Source organism: Panthera tigris, chromosome A2 (genome assembly GCF_018350195.1).
Source record: "Panthera tigris isolate Pti1 chromosome A2, P.tigris_Pti1_mat1.1, whole genome shotgun sequence".
Taxonomy (NCBI): Eukaryota; Metazoa; Chordata; class Mammalia; order Carnivora; family Felidae; genus Panthera; species Panthera tigris.
Genome location: NC_056661.1, coordinates 32,925,400 through 32,943,822, shown reverse-complemented (window position 1 = coordinate 32,943,822; position 18,423 = coordinate 32,925,400). Strand labels below are relative to the sequence as shown.

At 42.2% G+C, this 18,423-nt stretch overlaps 1 protein-coding gene across 9 annotated transcripts in view; it reads left to right on the top strand.

Annotated features, from left to right (window-relative positions):
• The window catches only part of MAGI1 (membrane associated guanylate kinase, WW and PDZ domain containing 1), a 629,340-nt gene that overhangs the window by 371,027 nt on the left and 239,890 nt on the right, over positions 1–18,423 (top strand). For all 9 annotated transcript variants that reach the window (XM_042979370.1, XM_042979366.1, XM_042979371.1 and 6 more), the window contains exon 2: positions 4,293–4,409. In XM_042979370.1, coding sequence (XP_042835304.1) covers positions 4,293–4,409 — 117 coding nt within the window. The remainder of the gene's footprint in view (positions 1–4,292; positions 4,410–18,423) is intronic.

Below are 18,423 nucleotides of genomic sequence, written 5' to 3'. Positions count from 1 at the left end.
CAGTATTCTTAATATAATGGGAAGGTTGAGGCTTTTCGCTTACAAATGTCACGGAACACAGAGTAAATGTTAACCGGCAGCATAGTTAACCCTGCCCTTTTGCACATCTGCAGTAAAGCGGAGTTTTAGTTCGATGATCGCAAACTTTAGCTAGCTTGGCTAGTTTTAATGTAAATCTCAAGTGTAGACCAAGAGTGTCTGTGGCTTAAGAATGAATGCCTTCCCATCTATAAGCCCATGTTTTATCTTGATAGGTAACCTGCATATGATCCATAAGGTGTGTGTACCTGGGTTCTGTATAGGAGAAACAGATACTGTATCCCGAATCTTCTTTAGGACTTTGCTTTTGACTCAAGCAGTAATTTGGATCCCATAATATCTTTTCTACTCATGGCTCAGTGTCTTTCTACCGCCTGCAACTGTGGTCTCCTATAGAGAATATAAATATAAAATATAAACTCTTAAACAACGCAGATTTGGCTGGTAAACATTGGTATCCTTTTGGTCGAACTCCAGACTACCTTGTACCTAGAGATAGAGTTGGCCGATGTGACTCCTAAATATCAGTGATTTACCAGTTGGTTTCATTTAAACTCCAGCACAGCACCAACAATGTATTAAGTATGCACTAAATACTAACCCATTTACCTATGGCCGGACAATTTTAGCACCAGTAGAGTTTTATTCCCTTCCAGAAACTCTAGAAATATCCTTTAGTCTGAATTTCCCTGTGCCTGTATTTTGTTCATAGCTATTTCTAAGTAATGGAATGGGCTTTATGCTTATGGGCATTTTGAAAAAGAGTAACAGCCCATCTTTGAACAGGTCTCAGCTCTTCCCCCTCCCTTGCCTCAGTGATTGTCCACTCTACATTATCATGGCACCTTCTCTTTGCCAAGCTGTGTTGGCATCTCATTTAATCCTTATACCAATTTCATGACAGGGCTTCTGTTTTATCAGAGCTCTGTTTCACAGATAAAGTTCAGAGGTGAAACAGTGTGCTTGGGTTCACCAGCTAGTAAACAGTGGAGCCGGGATTTAAACCCAAGCCTTTCTGTCTTAACTATCAAGATTTAATGTGTTTTCCTTTCACTTCATCTCTCTGCTGCGAAATTGAGAATTAAGCATTTAGAATAGCCTATCACATAGTCATTGGGTACTCATGTTTATTTTTTAAACTTTTGAAATCAATTTTGTAATAGTGTCACATACATACTATAAATTGTATCCAGCATACACACACACACACACACACACACACACACACACACACACAGAGTTCCTTAAGTTTCGATAAATATATAAACCCATATTATCACTGCCACGATCAAGATTTTCTGTACTGGCATCTACTTCAAACACTTCCTTGTGCTCCCCCCTTCAAAAACTTTTCATCTTGGGGCACCTGGGTGGCTCTGTCGGTTAAGTGTCCGACTCCTGATTTGTGCTCAGGTCATGATCTCATGGTTTGTGAGTTCGAGCCCCATGTTGGGTTCTGTGCTGACAGTGCTGAGGCTTCTTGGGATTCTCTCTCCCTCTCTGTCTTCCCTCCCCAACTCACACACTCTCTATCTCTCAAAATAAATGAATAAACTTACAAAAAATTTTAAAAATCTTTTTGTCTTAATGTCATTCTAGACTCTCAGGAAATTGTAAACAGTACTACAGAGATCCCCTGTACCCTGCATCCAGGTTCCCCCAAGGAGAACTGGTTACATGAGTATAGTACAATTGCAAAGCCAAGAAACTGACATGGGACACTACATAGATCTTACTCCCTTGTCCCCCTTTGCAGTCAGCCTCTGCCTACCCTCAGCCCCAGGTAACCACTCAACTGCTTTTTGTCACTAAAGTTTAGATTATTCTAAGACTTTATATGTAAGTGGAATCGTATACAATATTGCCTTTTGTGTCTAGCTGCCTTTGCTCAGCATTATGTGTTTTCGGTGTGTGAATGGTACTCTACGTGTTAGTGGTCTCTTCCCGTTAACTGTTGTGTAGCACCCTATTTGAATAGAGGGCAGCTTGCTTATCCTTTCCCCTGTTGATGGATATTTTGGTTGTTTCCAGTTTCGGACTATTACATAGTGATGAAAGTTGTTGTGGAGATTCATCCGGAAGTCGTATGTGTGGGGGAGTGTGCTTGTTTTCATTTCTCTTGCATAAATGCGAGTGAAAGTGCTGGGTCGGTCGGTTAGTGAAGGTTTAGCTTTATAAGATTCTTTTCCCAAGAGAATGAACCATTTTCTGTGCCCACCGACAGTGACCACAAGTTCCTCTTCTCTAGTCTTGATAACACTTGATACTGACTTTTAAATTTTTGCCATTCTGTGGGCGCCTGGGTAGCTTAGTCACTTGAGACCTGACTTTGGCTCAGGTCATGGTTCCTTGGTTCGAGCCCCATGTCAGGCTCTGTGCTGACAGCTCAGATTCTGGAGGCTGCTTCAGATATTGTGTCTCCCTCTGTCTCTGCCCCTCCCCTGCTCCTACTCTATCTCTGTCTGTCTGTCTCAAAAGTAAACATTAAAAAAATTAAAAAATTAAAAAAATAAATTTTCCCATTCTCGTAGGTATGTAGTGGAATTTCACTGTGGTTTTGATTTGCCTTTTCCTGATAATGATATTAAATATCTTTTCATGTGGTTAGATGGCTAGTCATATATATTCCTCTGTAAATTGTTCAAACCTTATGACCATTTTGGGGGGCGGGATGGGGAGTGGATAGGTGGATGTGTGTCCTTTTTATTCAGCAAATATTTGATGAGTTATTGAATATTTATTAAATGACCCAGGATTGACTCGAATATATCTATTTTGATTTTGGCCACTTGAAACCTTAGGCATAATACATCTCAAATAAAATAGTTCAAATTAGGTTTTGTTAGTCTATAAAACAATCATCTGTAATAAGGGATCTGTTGACCATGATACTAAAATAAAGATCAGTCGTTTCCTGTCTAGGTAGGACGTAACATCATCTTAACTATCTATGTCATCCTCATGATACACATTTTTGACCATGGGGAAGTTACCATCTGAAGACATGAATTTTGTAGTTCACATAGATACTGCATTGCTATTTTGTTTCTCTAAGGCTGGAAATGTTCTTACCTAATTTTTATCTTGTCTAAAAATGGAAAGACGATTTTAGCCTAGTTATTTTTAGCTGTCACTGAACTAGTCTTTCTCCATTAAGCATAAATATTAGCTAACTTGATCTACAAGCCTTCTGTTGGTCCTGTAGAGTATAATTTGTGTCTATAATTTAAAAAGAACATTTGGTTACCTTTTTTGTTTCTATGACATATTTTTATAGCCGTAATTTAGCTATTGTTTTATTTTGTTAATGTAGAGAATTACAAAGAAATACACAGGCTCACTCACGTAGCTATTGCTTATACAACAATAGTGAAAAAGCACTCTGTGTCTAGTGTTTGTACAATCAATGCAGGATAATAAGGTCTGTATATCTCTGTCTATAGACTAACGAGTGACATCTGTATATCTGTCTATACAATGAAGACATCTTCTCCCTTACTTCCCAAGCTCATGTCCTTCTACCTAAAGGAAACTGTTGTTAAAAACTTTGTGATGATGGCTCACATCAATATAGAGTGCCTCCTTTTCTTTGTTCCTTTTTACACAAAAGGGGTCAGACAGTATGCACCACTCCACATATTTTCCTTTGACACTAACACTAAGCAGATATAACTTTCTTGGAGTAGTTACCATATGAATCAACTATGCTTTACTTAGTTGATCCCTGGTGGTTTTTTTCAGATCTTCTGCTTTTATTTTCATTTTTTTTGCTATTATAAAAATACTGCAATAAGCAATACTGGAGATGTTGCAGACTTTTGCAAGTATATTCATAGGGTCAATTTCTACCAGTTGGAGCCGTGGTCAAAGAACATTGTATAATTTGTCAGCTGTTGCTCCATTGTTCTCTTTAAGTTCTCAGCCATTTGCCATCTCTTTAATAGTGTCTTCAAGGGTCTCTGGCACATATTTTAAATGTAATAGCCTAGTTTAAATTCTTTGTTATTTGAGCCTTCTAGTATTGTGTGAAATGATCCCCCCAAATTAATGCTCTTTCAATGCTGTTTTATGTTTATTGCATTCTTGCTTGCTTTTCTCCTGCAGAGGGAATCCTGAAGTAGGTCCTCCTAATGACCGAGAGTGGCTGGGTAGAATGGCTTCTGGTGGCATTTCTGCACCCAGCTGTCAACCTGCTTCATCTCTGGGAAGCCCCATGGTTGATGTGTTTTGTCTATTTTATATATTTCTCACAGGAGGAAAACTGAACAAGGACCTGCGACATTTTCTCAATCAGCGCTTCCAGAAAGGCTCTCCTGATCATGAGCTCCAGCAGACCATAAGGGATAACCTTTACCGCCATGCTGTGCCTTGTAAGTAGCCCTTTTGGGGCATCTGACTGCTGGGTGTATGTGTGTGTGGAAAGCTAGTGGAGACAGAAGAGTTCACCAGTTGGTTCTGGAACACTGGGCGGCTTGCTCACTTAGTGACTTCCTAAGTCCAGGGCATCCTAAGTGACCCTGCGACATACAGCACAGCACAAGGTGAATTCCTTGGCCTTCAGGTTCTTGCCCTCCTGCTCTCTTGCTTATATGTCAAGTAAATTAGTTATCCTTTGTAGGGGCCTGTTTTCACATCAGTGGAAACGACATCTGAGTCATACGAATTCCATAAGACTGTAATGAGGAGTACCTGGGATGAAGGGTTTTGCAAAGTCCTGGCATGGCGTAAGCCTCCATGAATGCTAATCATCATTGTTATTACTGTGGTGGACCAGGCCAGAGGCCTTCAGATTGATCTCTGTGGAGATCAGGGAGCCCTCGTGGCCCCTCAGCAGAGAGAATGCCTCAGTGGACTCTCTCTGCTTCCCCAACATGACCAGATTCATTGATCTCGATTTCACGCATAATTGCATTTGAAGGAATGGCTTCCACCAATTAAAAACTCCAGTCCCCCCAACCCATTAGATTAGACCAAATCTGAGAAAGCAAGACAGAGAGCATAGGGACTATGAAAGCAAGGTTTTGTTTTGAGGGAAGGAAGGAAGAAAAGGCAGGAGAAGAAGGAGAGAGGGAGGGAGGAAGTCAGTCCATGGGGCAGATGCTTGGGCACCTGAGTTGTAGTGAAGTATTACCGTGTACTACCCACCTGCATTCCTATATAGCTAATCATGAGGTGGCAATCCTGGGGACACTTAGAATTGCATGATTTTATTTAAAATTGAGAAGAAAGAATGATTTTGGCTTTAGTACTTGGAGTTTTTCCCTTCTGTTATTGCCAAGTCCTTCAAAGCTTGAAATTTTTTTTTGTTTTTTTTTTTTTTTAAATACCATTTTTTAGGGGCACTTAGGTGGCTCAGTCAGTTGAGCGTCCAACTTCGGCTCAGATCGTGATCTCATGGTTTGTGAGTTCGAGCCCCATGTCAGGCTCTGTGCTGGCAGCTCAGAGCCTGGAGCCTGCTTCAGTTTCTGTCTCCGGTTCTCTCTGTCCCTCCCCCGCTTGTGCTCTGTCTCTCTGTCTCTAAAATAAATAAACATTAAAAAATAGAAAGGAAATATTATGTTTTAACCAGCAAAAAAATGAGGAATAATTTGAAATTGAGGGTACCCAGCTTACTGCTGTGATTTGTTTGCTATAATGGTTTTCTTTAAGAAAAAAAAAAATAGCAGTTTGCAAGTCGTGCCAGAGTGCTAATGTTTCCCGATACCACTGCAAAATGGTAAACAGAACTAATGTGAGACACCATAGACCCGCAGGGACATAGGTTATAAGTCTACACTGGGACCTTTAAAGATCAGGTTCTAGAACAGCCCTCCCTGCTCCTCATTTTACTTATTAATAAAACCAAGTCTCCGCAGGGAAAAGAGGTTGAGTGCAAGGAACTTGGGTCAGTGCCCCAAGGTTGTCTCTTTCTGCTGAGTAGCAGAGTTGCCTTGACAGAGAAACTGTTGTGATAATGTGTTAATGTGAGTATCTGGGCCTCCGTTCTTTTAGTCTTTCAGCGTTGGAATGGAATGCTATAATCTTGTATCCTACCAACAATTTTTTACACTTGGATTAATAATAATTTCTAATGTTAATTGTATGGGTTATAAAGGGATCATAAATTGTTTTATGGCTCAAGAAACCAAGGCACTAAGGTAAGCCAATAAAAACAAGGCTAAAGACAGGGGTCGGGGGGACCTGGGTGGCTCCATCGGTTGAGTGCCCGACTTTGGTTCAGGTCATGGTCTCATGGTTCGTGAGTTCAAGCCCCACGTCTGGCTTTGTGCTCACAGCTCAGAGCCTGGAGTCTGCTGCAGATTCTGAGTCTCCCCCTCTCTCTCTGCCCCTTGCCTCCTCATACTCTGTCTCTCTCTGTCTCTCTCTCTCTCAAAAATAAATAAACATTAAAAAAATTAAAAACAAACAAGGCTAAAGGTGATCAGAACTTCTGGTCTCTTGAGTCCACCAGTCCAAAGTCCTGACTTTGATATGGTAACTAGTATTAACCCTCAAATAACTCTTGGAGGTTGGGATTTTTTTTTTTAATTTTGTAATGTTTATTTTTTTTTAAGAGAGAGAGACAGAGCATGAGCGGGAGAGGGAGGCAGAGAGAGGGAGACACAGAATCTGAAGCAGGCTCCAGGTCCCGAGCTGTCAGCACAGAGCCCGACGCGGGGCTCGAACTCACGGACCGCGAGATCATGACCTGAGCCGAAGTCCGGTGCTTAACCAACTGACCCACCCAGGGGCCCCTGGAGGTTGGGATTTTTAATTCTCAGCTTACAGATGAGGAAACAGAGGCGTGGGGAGATCAAGTCACTGCTAAGTGTCCAATTGGGGTCTTTTCGACTCTCCCCACCCGGGGCTATTTCTGTAGCTGTGTCATAGCTGCCTCTGAAATTCTAGGACAGCAGGTTGAATGCCGTTTTGCAGAATTCAGTAATTGCAGAATCATGATTGTTCTCTGTGTAATTTTTCCCTTACTTAGATTCCAATTTAAGAAATGGGGAATGAAGCAAATGAACACACCATTTCTTGACGCATCTGTGGTGTTACTATGGTTACGTTTTGGCTTGCTTTCCCATTTATTTTTTCCCCTGATTTATAGGACCTGACTGTGAGCTAAATGGCTTGATTTTAAGCTCACCACTACATAGGAATTGGGGCAAAAATGACCTCAGCCTTTTAAAAACAGTGAAAAATCCTGTTTTGTCTTTGCTCGCATAAAGCCCTTGGTACTAATGTTTCATTTCTATGAAACCCACAAATCGGGAACTGGGAAGGAAGAAATGGTCTTTCTCCTGAAAGAGAAAACAAATAGCGTTTCATTTTACATTTCCTTCATAAAATGGGAAGGAAGTTCAGAAGAGGTCTGTTTCTGAGTCTGGCACAGCATGTGTACCTTTGAACATGAGTAGACCACAGGTCACCAGGGATTCGGTTACAGGCTTGGAGAACTCAAGCCACGTTTTTGTTTATTTTGATTCCTTGGCCCATGTGACTGGTAAAGCAGAACTCTCTACCAAACCTGTCGTGCCAACGGAGTAGGAAGCCCTTCCTTTGGAGATCACAACCTCCTGATGATGTTGTAACTGTCCCATGAGGAGACAAGCTCTCGTAATCTGCATTTTCCAGAACTTCCTGCTGCTGCTATTTTAGTGACTTCACCATTTTGAGAAGTGATGACCTCATGAACAGGTGCTTGCGAGTTGGGGTAGACGTCTCATCTTACACACGTTAGGAGGTCCACGTGTCACTAGAAATCAATAAATAAAGCCCCTTCATTCTCACGTTCTTTTTAGTGTCATCATGTCACCACAATGGGTTTTACCACTTAAGATTCCATTTTCTCCTAATTCCTTGGCAAAGACAGTGCAGGTAATAGCATCCCTATTTTACAGGTAAGGAAACAGAGCAACCAGTATAACTTCCTCAAAATCGTACCACTTCTAAATGCCACATAACTCATTGCTCATCCCGTGCTGTTTTTTTTTTTTTTAAATGTTTATTTTTGAGACAGAGCCTGAACGGGGGAGGGTCAGAGAGAGAGGGAGACACAGAATCTGAAACAGGCTCCAGGCTCCGAGCTGTCAGCACAGAGCCTGACGCGGGGCTCGAACTCACGGACCGTGAGATCATGACCTGAGCTGAAGTCGGCCGCTTAACCGACTGAGCCACCCAGGCGCCCCCATCCCGTGCTGTTTTAGTGTTTCTTATTTTTAACAGCTTTATTGAGGTATAATTCACGCACCATACAGTCCACTCATTTCAAGTGTTCCTCCAATGCTATTTTTTTTTTTGCCACAGTCCTTATTTTACTCCACTCCCCTCTTATTTTGTCTTTATTCAAAAACTTTGATTACTTCCACAGTATGAAAAAAGTCATCCGAGTTGAAGTCTAATTATGTTTACCATTGACAATTGCCACCAAAAAACCTTCACAACAACCAGAATTATGTCAGCAAAGAGGACTAGATTACAGAGTGAGTCAGAAGCCCTGGTGTGAAGTCTGAGGGCTTTTCTATAGCTGTGTGGCCTGGTGTAAGTCATGTAACCTCTCTGCGTCTCATTGACTCTTTAGTAAAATGGAAAGAGAAATACTTCCTTCAAGCACTGCCTAAATTCAATTGTTCAAGCATTTGGTATTGTTCAATCATTTGGTAATGCCCCCGGTGTCCCTAAGAGTTGGGTCTGTTAGAGGAAACAGAGGCTCAGAGAAATTAATAGCTTGTTTAGGGTCACACGGGTCACAGGTAGCATAGTCAGAGTTAAACCAGTCTAATTTCTGTGCCCGGCATCATTAATAGAAGTGTGATTAAGGCAGTATAACAGGGACCATGGAAAGTGAAAGAAGCAGAGAGGAAGCTTCTCATTGCTGAACTTTATTGTTTTACTTACTTATTTTATTTTTGTATTAGTTGTTTTAATGTTTATTTTTTAAGAGAGAGAGGGAGAGAGCGAGCATAAGGGAGTGGCCGAGAGAGAGAGGGACAGAGGATCTGAAGCAGGCCCTGTGCTTACAGCAGAGACCCCAACGCGGGGCTTGAACTCATGACCTGAGCTGAAACCAAGAGTCAGACGCCTAAGTGACTGAGCCATCCAGGTAGCCCTATTTTATTTAACTGTGTATTCATTTTTGAGAGGGAGAGCATGAGTGGGGGAGGGGCACAGAGCGAGGGGAACAGAGGATAGTAGGTGGGCCCTGTGCTGACAACAGAAAGGCTGACGCAGGGCTCGAACTCAAAAACCGCGGACGATCTTGACCTGAGCTAGAGTTGGAACACTCAACAGACTGAGCCACCAAGGTGCCCCTCATTGCTGAATTTTATAGATTTAGCTGTTTAAAATCATGGGGTCTTATGGGAGTAGGAGCTATGCAAGGCACAGTACCTTAAAAATAAGTATCTTATCTCTGATTTTCAAGTAACTTGCTGATATGTGCGATAGAATTTTAATAATTCTTTAATGGTGATTCAGCTTTTAAGAAATCATTACGCGATTCTCTTGGGATACCTCGGTCTATCTTCTTTTTCATTGAATCTCTTCTTTAGTATACCTGTGAAAAACCACCTTGAAATGAATTTGAAATCCCTATAAACATCATCTGGGTTGCTTACTTCTCCATTCCTTAGAACCACCTGAATGATACTCTTGTCCCCTGCCCTTCAAATTCTCTTACGTGCTCAGTCCCCCCTCCCAGTCACACAGACTTCATCCATTCCCTGGATACAACTGCTGCCTTCCTGTAACTGGGTGCCTACTCTTTTTTCCTCTTTCCGTACCTTTCCATCTGACCAGCACACCATCTTCTTTTAAACTTTAACCTACATGCCACAAAGACCTCCACAGTTTGGGCCTTTTGCCCTCTTCCCTGCTGCCAGAGCTACCCTCTCTGACCCCCCCCCCTCCCCCGCCCCTTCCAGCTCCCGTGCCTGCGTGCATTGCCCGCTGAGTGTCTGTCTGTCCTATGAGAATCTGACTGTTTGGAAGTCAGGGACTGTGTCTTCCTGACTGTCTCAGCGACCAGCCCACACCTAACTCAGTGCCTGGACCAGAGAATGGATATTTGTTGAGTGAACGAACCAATGAAGAAATGGATGAACTTGGTTTTTGTTTCTCGCATCTTATTTTTTTGTCTCGGTTGCTAGACGTTTTGGAGACACAGCGGAAAAGCTTTGCCATCACACTTTCAGAAGGTAAAAGGCAGCTCAGAGGCTGGAGCCCCTAGATGGCTGGTAAGGACTCCGATGATTACTCGGCCAGTAATCCAGACCCAGAGGAAAAAGTCAGGGCCCTTGTGTGCCTGGAACTGGAGTGCCCATCCTCTGCTCCCCCTAATTACAGTCTAGATAACAGTGTGCCTCCTGCATCGATAGCCTTCTGCATTATGGCTTCTGGTCCTCGCTGATGTGACAACATCTGAGATTTGTGCTTTGGAATGGCCGCCTTTCCTGTGCAGATAAATGTGTTACCTGACAGTGCTTGTCAGTTACTATACCACTGCTGTCAAAACGAGATACAACTCACCCAGTCGGATGGGTTCTCTGGAATGCTGAACACCACCTCTCCCATTCTGTCTCCCTTTTCTGAGCTCCACGCTGAAGAACTCATCTTTCTTTTCAAGCAAAGGTCATCTCAAAGAGGAAAGGATAAGTCCGTTTTGTTCTGTACCTCAACGCTTTGTTGATCCAAGCTCTCACTGATACTGAAACCCATTGTATCTGCTGTAAGAGGTATTGATCAGTGACTTAAAGGGGTTTACAAAGGGATTAAAAGTGTTTGATCTACAAGACATTTTAACTTTCACGTGATAAACATAGGTGGCCCTGGTTTTTCTTTGCAGAGGTGCCATATTCAAATGGGCCCCTTGGCATCTGCTAACAGATGGTGTCGTTGTTACCTCGAATTGGGCTGTGACATCATGGACGCAAATCACCTTTGGTATTGTTTGACCTCTGAGTTTCTCTTAAACACAGCCATCTCCAGTACTGCTTGCCTGGACTCAGCCCATTCTGCGCTTTACACTGATGACACAAACTAGACCAATTTATCAGGAAGGGGCCAGGACAGAGATCTGGGTGTTGGACAATGGCTTCTCTCTTGGACTGTTCACCTCTGTTTTCAGGTTGTGTCTGACACAAGTGGAATGCTTCAAGTCATAATTCATGAGCCAGACAGTTCTGGAAGCATCCCCAGGACTGATCCGATAAGAGTCCCTGGAAACTTTCTCACTGTGGTTATTGCCGTTCTCCTGTAACCAAAGTAAGTGCCGTCTCAAATGGAAAAGGATTGTTGCAGCCTTTACAGAGCCTGGCCTCTTGCAGAAAAGTGGCTAGTGTCACTCACAGAAGCGCTCCAGTTTGTGGATTCCTGCTGTATGCAAGGTTCCCTGCCAAGATGCTTGGGTGTGTGTGGTCTCTCACCCTGGCCTCACTGAGGACACACAGAATGTTATGGATCTGATAAGGCCTCCCTCTTTTCTATTCATTTGCAAAGATTTGTTGCCTGTAGTAAGACTAGTGTCTGCCCTCACATCTTCTCCAGGAGTTTTCCACTTTTTCCCTCCCCTTGCTGTTTACCCATTGGTACTATATTTTTCCCATGTGTCCCCAGCTGGTCTGCAGTCTGGGGACTTCCCCTACTCAAGGACCACCCCCTTACTGCCTACACCTGACCTTTCCTTCCTTCTTCATCAAAACTCATTTGTTCAGGACTCCTGGCTGGCTCAGTTGGTGAAGTGTATGACTCTTGGTCTCAGGGTCATGCGTTCAAGCCCCACGTTGGGTATAGAGCTTACTTTAAAAAACTGGGGCTCCTGAGTGGCTCAGTCGGTTGAGCATCTGACTCTTGATTTCAGCTCAGGTCAAGAACTCTCGGTGGTGAGATGGAACCCCACGTCGGGCCCCACATTGGGCATGGAGCCTGCTTAAGAGTCTCTCTCTGCCTTCCGCTGCTCATGCTTTCTCTCTCTCTCTTTCAAAAAAAAAAAATCAACTGCGTTTAATAAAACTTAAAAAAAACCAACCTTATTTGTTCTACATTGATTAACTATTGGGTTGTCCTCAAAGAAGCCAAGAATTAGAAGGAAGAAGTGAATGGTTTATATTGTGCCATACGGTTCTCCATTCTCCACAGTATGTATCCTTAAGCAGGTGACTTTAATGTGGTGTTCCTAGAGGGGTACCTAGGTGGCTTAGTTAAGCATCTGAGTCTTGATCTCAGCTCAGCTCTTGATCACGGTTGTGAGTTCGAGCCCTGCATAGGGCTCCATGCTGGGCGTAAAGCCTACTTAAAAAAATAAATAAATAAATGTGGTGCTGCTCGAAATAGGTTATATGATGGGATGTCTGGCAGCAAAGCAGATTCATGGGTAGGGATGCATTCTTCTGCTTTTGATATGTTTTTGTACTTTTTATAGTGCTTAACACACTGTTTTATGCGCAGAAAACACTTTAAACACAAGATTGCATCAAGGGAATTTTCCCCTCTGCTTGCTGTATCACGTCTCATATACAGTTCCCTATTCCACCAAGTGCAAGCTGAGATAGGATTTGTGTTTCACAAAGTAGTGCTGTAGTCTAGGCAAGGAATACTGTGCCAAATTAAGAAAATAACAGGATTCAGAAAAAAATACTTTTGTTTAGATGGAATTCGAAGTTAGAGTCTGGGCTCGGATAACTATAAATAAGTGTTCATAGACACAAAGGTCTGGTGGGGTGTGGAAGGTGTGTGAGCGAAGTGGGGAGGTTCTCTGTTCCTCTGATCACACCCGCCTGATCAATGCCATGAGCATACCATACGGCATGTTTGTGACCATGCAAAACCCAACCCCATTGCTTCTTTCTGGAGTGCCCCTCCAGGAGCCCTGAAGCCACTCGTGTGGCATCCCTTCTTGCCACGGGAGAAAAGAGTTACCCCATCAGGGGGTTCATGAGAAGGACATGGGTGCATCGGATAGCCGCTCTTCTCGGGGCCTTCACGTTCAGTTGTGTGGGGCTCTGGAGCACCGGAGACCCTGGCAGACTCCGGGACTTCCTTGCGTTCACCTGGCCAGGTTACCCAGGCTTTCTGGAGTGCCATTTTCTCACTACCTTTCCTGATGTTTATGAGAAGTACCTAAGTACCCAGTGCTTGGTGAGTATGGCACTTCATGGGTCTTCCAGAGGTCCCCTACTTCAGACAGTCTTCTTTCTTCCATACCCCTCTCCTTCTCATTTCTAACATGACTTGTCCAGTCCAGTATTCTCCCTTGTCTCTTTGCAGGTTCCCCTCAGGCTCTGAGCCTTATTTTTATGATTATCTTTTTAAATGAGTTTGGTAATTTATGTGATCCCCCTAGAAGGGGGACAAGGTAGGTTTTAAAAAATGATTTTCCAGGTGCACCTGGCTGGCTCAGTTGGGAGAGCAGGCAACTCTTGATCCAGGGGGGTTCTAGGTTCAGGACCCACGTTGGGTGTAGAGGTAACTTAAAAATAAAATCTATAAAAAAGAAGAAAGCTTTTCTAACATTTGTCGAGGAACAACCCAGCACTGGATGCTAGGCAAAAACATAGTGAAGATTAATAATTGGATGGTTTAACCAATAATAGGCGTGCTTGAAACAGCACATTCTCTGTATATTCCCAGCATCAGCTAATTCCCCAGTGTTCTTGTTCTTTGTATTTCTTATTAGATGTTGTTAACCCTAATTGCCATTGTATATTTGCTGAATGGATGGAGTCATTTTGGAGGAAAAAAGGAAAGAAAAACTACAAACTTAAAAGCTCCTCACGCCGGACTTGATTTATAAGTGTCTGTTAATAGCCTCATATAAACATGGTTTGGCTTGTGTTCTTTATTGTGAGGTGCTCAGGGGTGTTTAAAAAAAAAAAAGGAAAGTCATAGGAGTTTAGATTTAAGTTTAATTAGAGTTGATATAATTGATAATCTTCTTATCAAAACATGTTAGATCAGCCTCATTGCTTCATAATAACCTCCATCATTAATCAAGGGCTTACTTTATGTACCAGGCACTGTGCTCAATGATTTACAAGTGTTGTCTCTTTTAACCCTTTGCAAGCCCTTAGAAGTATGGTATTATCATCTCTGTATTATGAGTATGGCACTTGAGAGGGGGAGAACTTAGCTAAGTGACTCAGGTGTGTTATGCACTATTTAATAATGATGGAACCCAGAATCCTTTGCTCCCAAGAGTCCAAGCTCTTGGTTTATTTCTTTGGGTGCATCACCTCGAAGACCATGCTTTAAATTAACCTACTGAATTTGAAAATGAGTCTTCTCTTAATACCATATGGATTAGTCCTTGGCTGGGTGTCGGATACTAACATATATCCATTTGGCAGACATGTTAATTTATTTAATTGCTTTATAATTCTGGCTGAGATTCTTCATCAAGATGTGTTGCAATTATAAAGCAATTTCCACAGCAATTTATGTAGGGACAGGGAGGTTTTCACATTATCTTTACCATCTATTATTTTAAGGGAAGGTTTTTATCAAATTTTGGCTTCCCAAGAATCCTGAGTCAAGAGAATGAAGTACAACATATTTTTAAAGAAACCTCCTTGTATCAAATGTGTTCCCTAAAACTATCTACAAATATATTTTCTTGCTTCTGTAATGGATTATGTGCATTTATGCCAAGGTCTAAGTAAGGATACTTAACTGGTGATGCTCTGATGGGCTTACCTAAAGTTCATATGAAATGAGCTACCTCAGATAATGACCTTAAACTTACTTTTTTAAATTAAATGTTTTCATTTATTTGTTTTGGGGGGTGTTGGTGGACAAGTGGGGGAGGAGCACTGAGAGAGATAGAGAATCCCAAGCAGGCTCTGGGCTGTCAGTGAAGAGCCCGGCCGTAGGGCTCGATCCCACGAGCCCTGAGATCATGACCTGAGCCGAAATCAAAAGTCGGATGCTTAACTGACTGAGCCACCCAGGCACCCCAATGACCTTAAACTTAAGCAAGGAAATGTCACTTATATTATTTCAACCACAGTATGAATGAACTAGACTTATTACCTGCTCGATGACATATTCTCCTCTTGGTTTAAAATTAATCATTTACACATTCCTATTTTTAGGCAGTACACTATGGTGTGTTTAGGGGTAAAAGGCCGTGGCAAATGCCCCTTGATCTTGAATGGCTACAAAACATTGAAAATGGTTAAAAATATACTACGTGTGGGGAGAGGGGGAAATAAAGAACAGATGACAGGCCAGTAGGTTAAAATATTCATAATACTTGAGTCTTCATAAAGCGTATACAGTGTTGTTTGTACCACTCTTGCAACTTTCTTTACATTTGAGATAATTTCTAAATAAAGTATTTTATTATACCCATGCCAAAACAACAACAACAACAACAACAACAACAACAACAACAGTAAAAAAGGGACCAATATAGTTTTGGGAAAAGGGTACTGATTATTATATGTGAGTGTTAATGTGTTTGGGTTTTCCCCCTTATAAATGTCAGTATTTTTACCCTAGAGTTGAGATTTTGTTAGTACATTGTTAGATCTTGTGTATTAGAGTGTAGAGAGACTAACCTGGAAGACATTGTGCATATATTAAAAGAAAAATCTATGGGGCGCCTGGGTGGCTCAGTCGGTTGAGTGTCCGACTTCAGCTCAGGTCACGATCTCACGGTCCGTGAGTTCGAGCCCCGCCTCGGGCTCTGGGCTGATGGCCCAGAGCCTGGAGCCTGCTTCCGATTCTGTGTCTCCCTCTCTCTCTGCTCCTCCCCTGTTCATGCTCTGTCTCTCTCTGTCTCAAAAATAAATAAACATTAAAAAAAAAATTTTTAAAAAAGAAAAATCTAACTCTTGTGAAATACCAAGTATATGCTACTTGCTTTTATTATAGTTCCTCATTTAATCCATGTGGAAATCCTAGGAAGGAAGTATTACTATTATTCTCGTGTATAGATGAGAAAGCTGAGGCTTAGTAAGGTTAAGTGTCTTGCCTTCCATTTGTGAAGAGACTGGAACCCAGGCTATCCAAATGGATACTAGAGCTCCCACTAGTAACCACTACGCTTTCTTTGCTCAGATTATGTTTGTGTACATGTAGATGCACACGTATATATACACATACTGAATATATTTAGAAAACTAGCTAGGAAAATTATTTTCATTGGATTCTAAGTATCTGCTGATGGGATTCTAGATCAGTATAAAAGCATAATAAAATTTGTATTATGAATATGTATTGAGTACTTGCCTTGTGCTAGGTGTTATTCTTTCCTCAAAATTAAATAACGTGCTCAGGTGTCACAACTAATAAGCGGTAGAGCTGTCTGTGTTTTTCCAGAAGTTTCACTCCTAACCAGTGGCTCATATTGCCTATTATTTATAGCTCTACAGAACATTTTTTAAAAAGGAGGAGAAAGAATCCAGAGTAAACATATTCCTTTCCTTGTTATTCCTTGCAAGATTATTACTTCCTAGTTGTAGATCCCATCAAAGCGCCATGGTATGCAACTCTAGGGGGTCACTGTTCAGTTTCTGGTCTGTGTTCATGGGGTTCTTAGCGGTAGGCAGCACCCTGATTTTATGGTTTCATGATTTCACTGGCTGAGTACTAGGAGTACAGCTAGACCTAAAGCCTGAAAGGTAGATCAAATTTGCCTTTCATCTGGGAGGTGCATGTCTCAGCCATGCTTGCCAAATAGGGCGAAGTGGTACCTTAGTCCAGTTTGGATAATATCCGCGGGATACTTTACTTATTTATTTGTTTGCTCGCTTGTTTATTTAAGATTCTATTTGTAAGTAATCTCTGTGCCTAACATGGGGCTCAAACTCGCAACCCCAAGATCAAGAGTTGCGTGCTGTATGGACTGAGTCACACAGGTGTCCCTCCCCTGGAGAGTTTAATGCCAGAAGCCTAATCCAATCCAGTTATACCATCTCTTCGTTCCGAATGCAGCTAATTAAAGGGGTAGAGACAATATTAGAATTGGATCTTGTTAGGTAGTAACTATTATTTCTTTCATTTTCCCTTTCATCAATCACTTGATCCATCTACTCATCCAGCGACCTCCATTTATTCCATTTATCTGTCTATTCAGCAAACATGTCATTGAATGCCATTATGAGCAGGTCACATTGTTAGGTGCCAGCATTTAGGGGTAAACTGGTTATGTTTCCTACTCTTAGAGAGTTTATAGCATAGTGGGGAGGACAAACAAGAGGCAGTCATAATCAAACAAGGTAGATTTCCTTTTTTTAGTGTTTATTTATTTTTGAGGGGGAGAAAGAGAGGCAGAGAAGAAGGAGAGAGAGAGAGAGAGAGAATCCCAAGCAGGTCCGTGGTGTGTGCACAGACCTCACTAGACATGGGGCTTGAACTCAGTAAACCGTGAGATCATGACTTGAGCCCAAATCAAGAATCAGATGCCCAACTGACTGAGCTACCCAGGTGCCCCACCTAAGGTAAATTTCTCGATAGGGTAAGCTCAGAATGATAGGACTTACAAGGATGGACGCAAGTGCAGTCTTGAGACCAATGAATCAGTGTGACGAGAAAGTGAAACAAATCCCAAAGAAGAGGCAGAAGAAAAAGCAGAGCATCTTCTTTCCCGGGGACATTTGGGAAACATCCACCCATGTGACTGTGGGCAAGTGACTCTACTTAACATCCACAGGATTTACTCCTCACTTAAAAAGGAATCGGTTTTTTAGAGACGTACTGGACACATTAACCTTTCTAATCTCCCAGGCGTAGTCCCCAAATAATGTGGTCTTGTGGACATTACTTGCTCCTTAGGGCCTCTTAAGGATTTAGAGACGACTCATATTTTTGAGTCTCCTAAAATATTTAAAAACAACGATAACAACAGCAACAAAAAACCAGTCCTGCAGCAAAAGTTAGGATGTAGGAGGGCGTCAGGTTGTCTCATCAGCTGAGCATCTGACTTTGACTCAGGTCATGTTCTTGTGGTTGGTGGGTTCAAGGCCCACTTTGGGCTCTGCTCTGACAGTGCAGAGTCTGCTTTGGATTCTCTCTCTCTCTTCTCTCTGCCTCCTCTACCCGTGCTTTCTCTCTCTCAAAAATAAATAAATAATTTTTTTTTAAGAGTTAGGATATGGCTTTTAAAAAATATTTATTTTTGAGAGAGAGGGGGAGAGAGAGAGAGAGAGAGAGAAAGAGAAAGAAAGAGAGAAAGAGAGCACAAGCAGGGGAGGGGCAGAGAGAGGGAGACACAGAATCCAAAGCAGACTCTAGATTCTGAGCTGTCATTGCAGAGCCCTACCTGATGCTCAAACTCACTAACTGTGGGATCACGACATGAACCGGAGTTGGACGCTTAACCAACTGAGCCACCCAGGCACCCCAGGACATGGCTTTAATATGTGCATTTAATTAATGCTTTTTAATATACACATAGGTATGTGG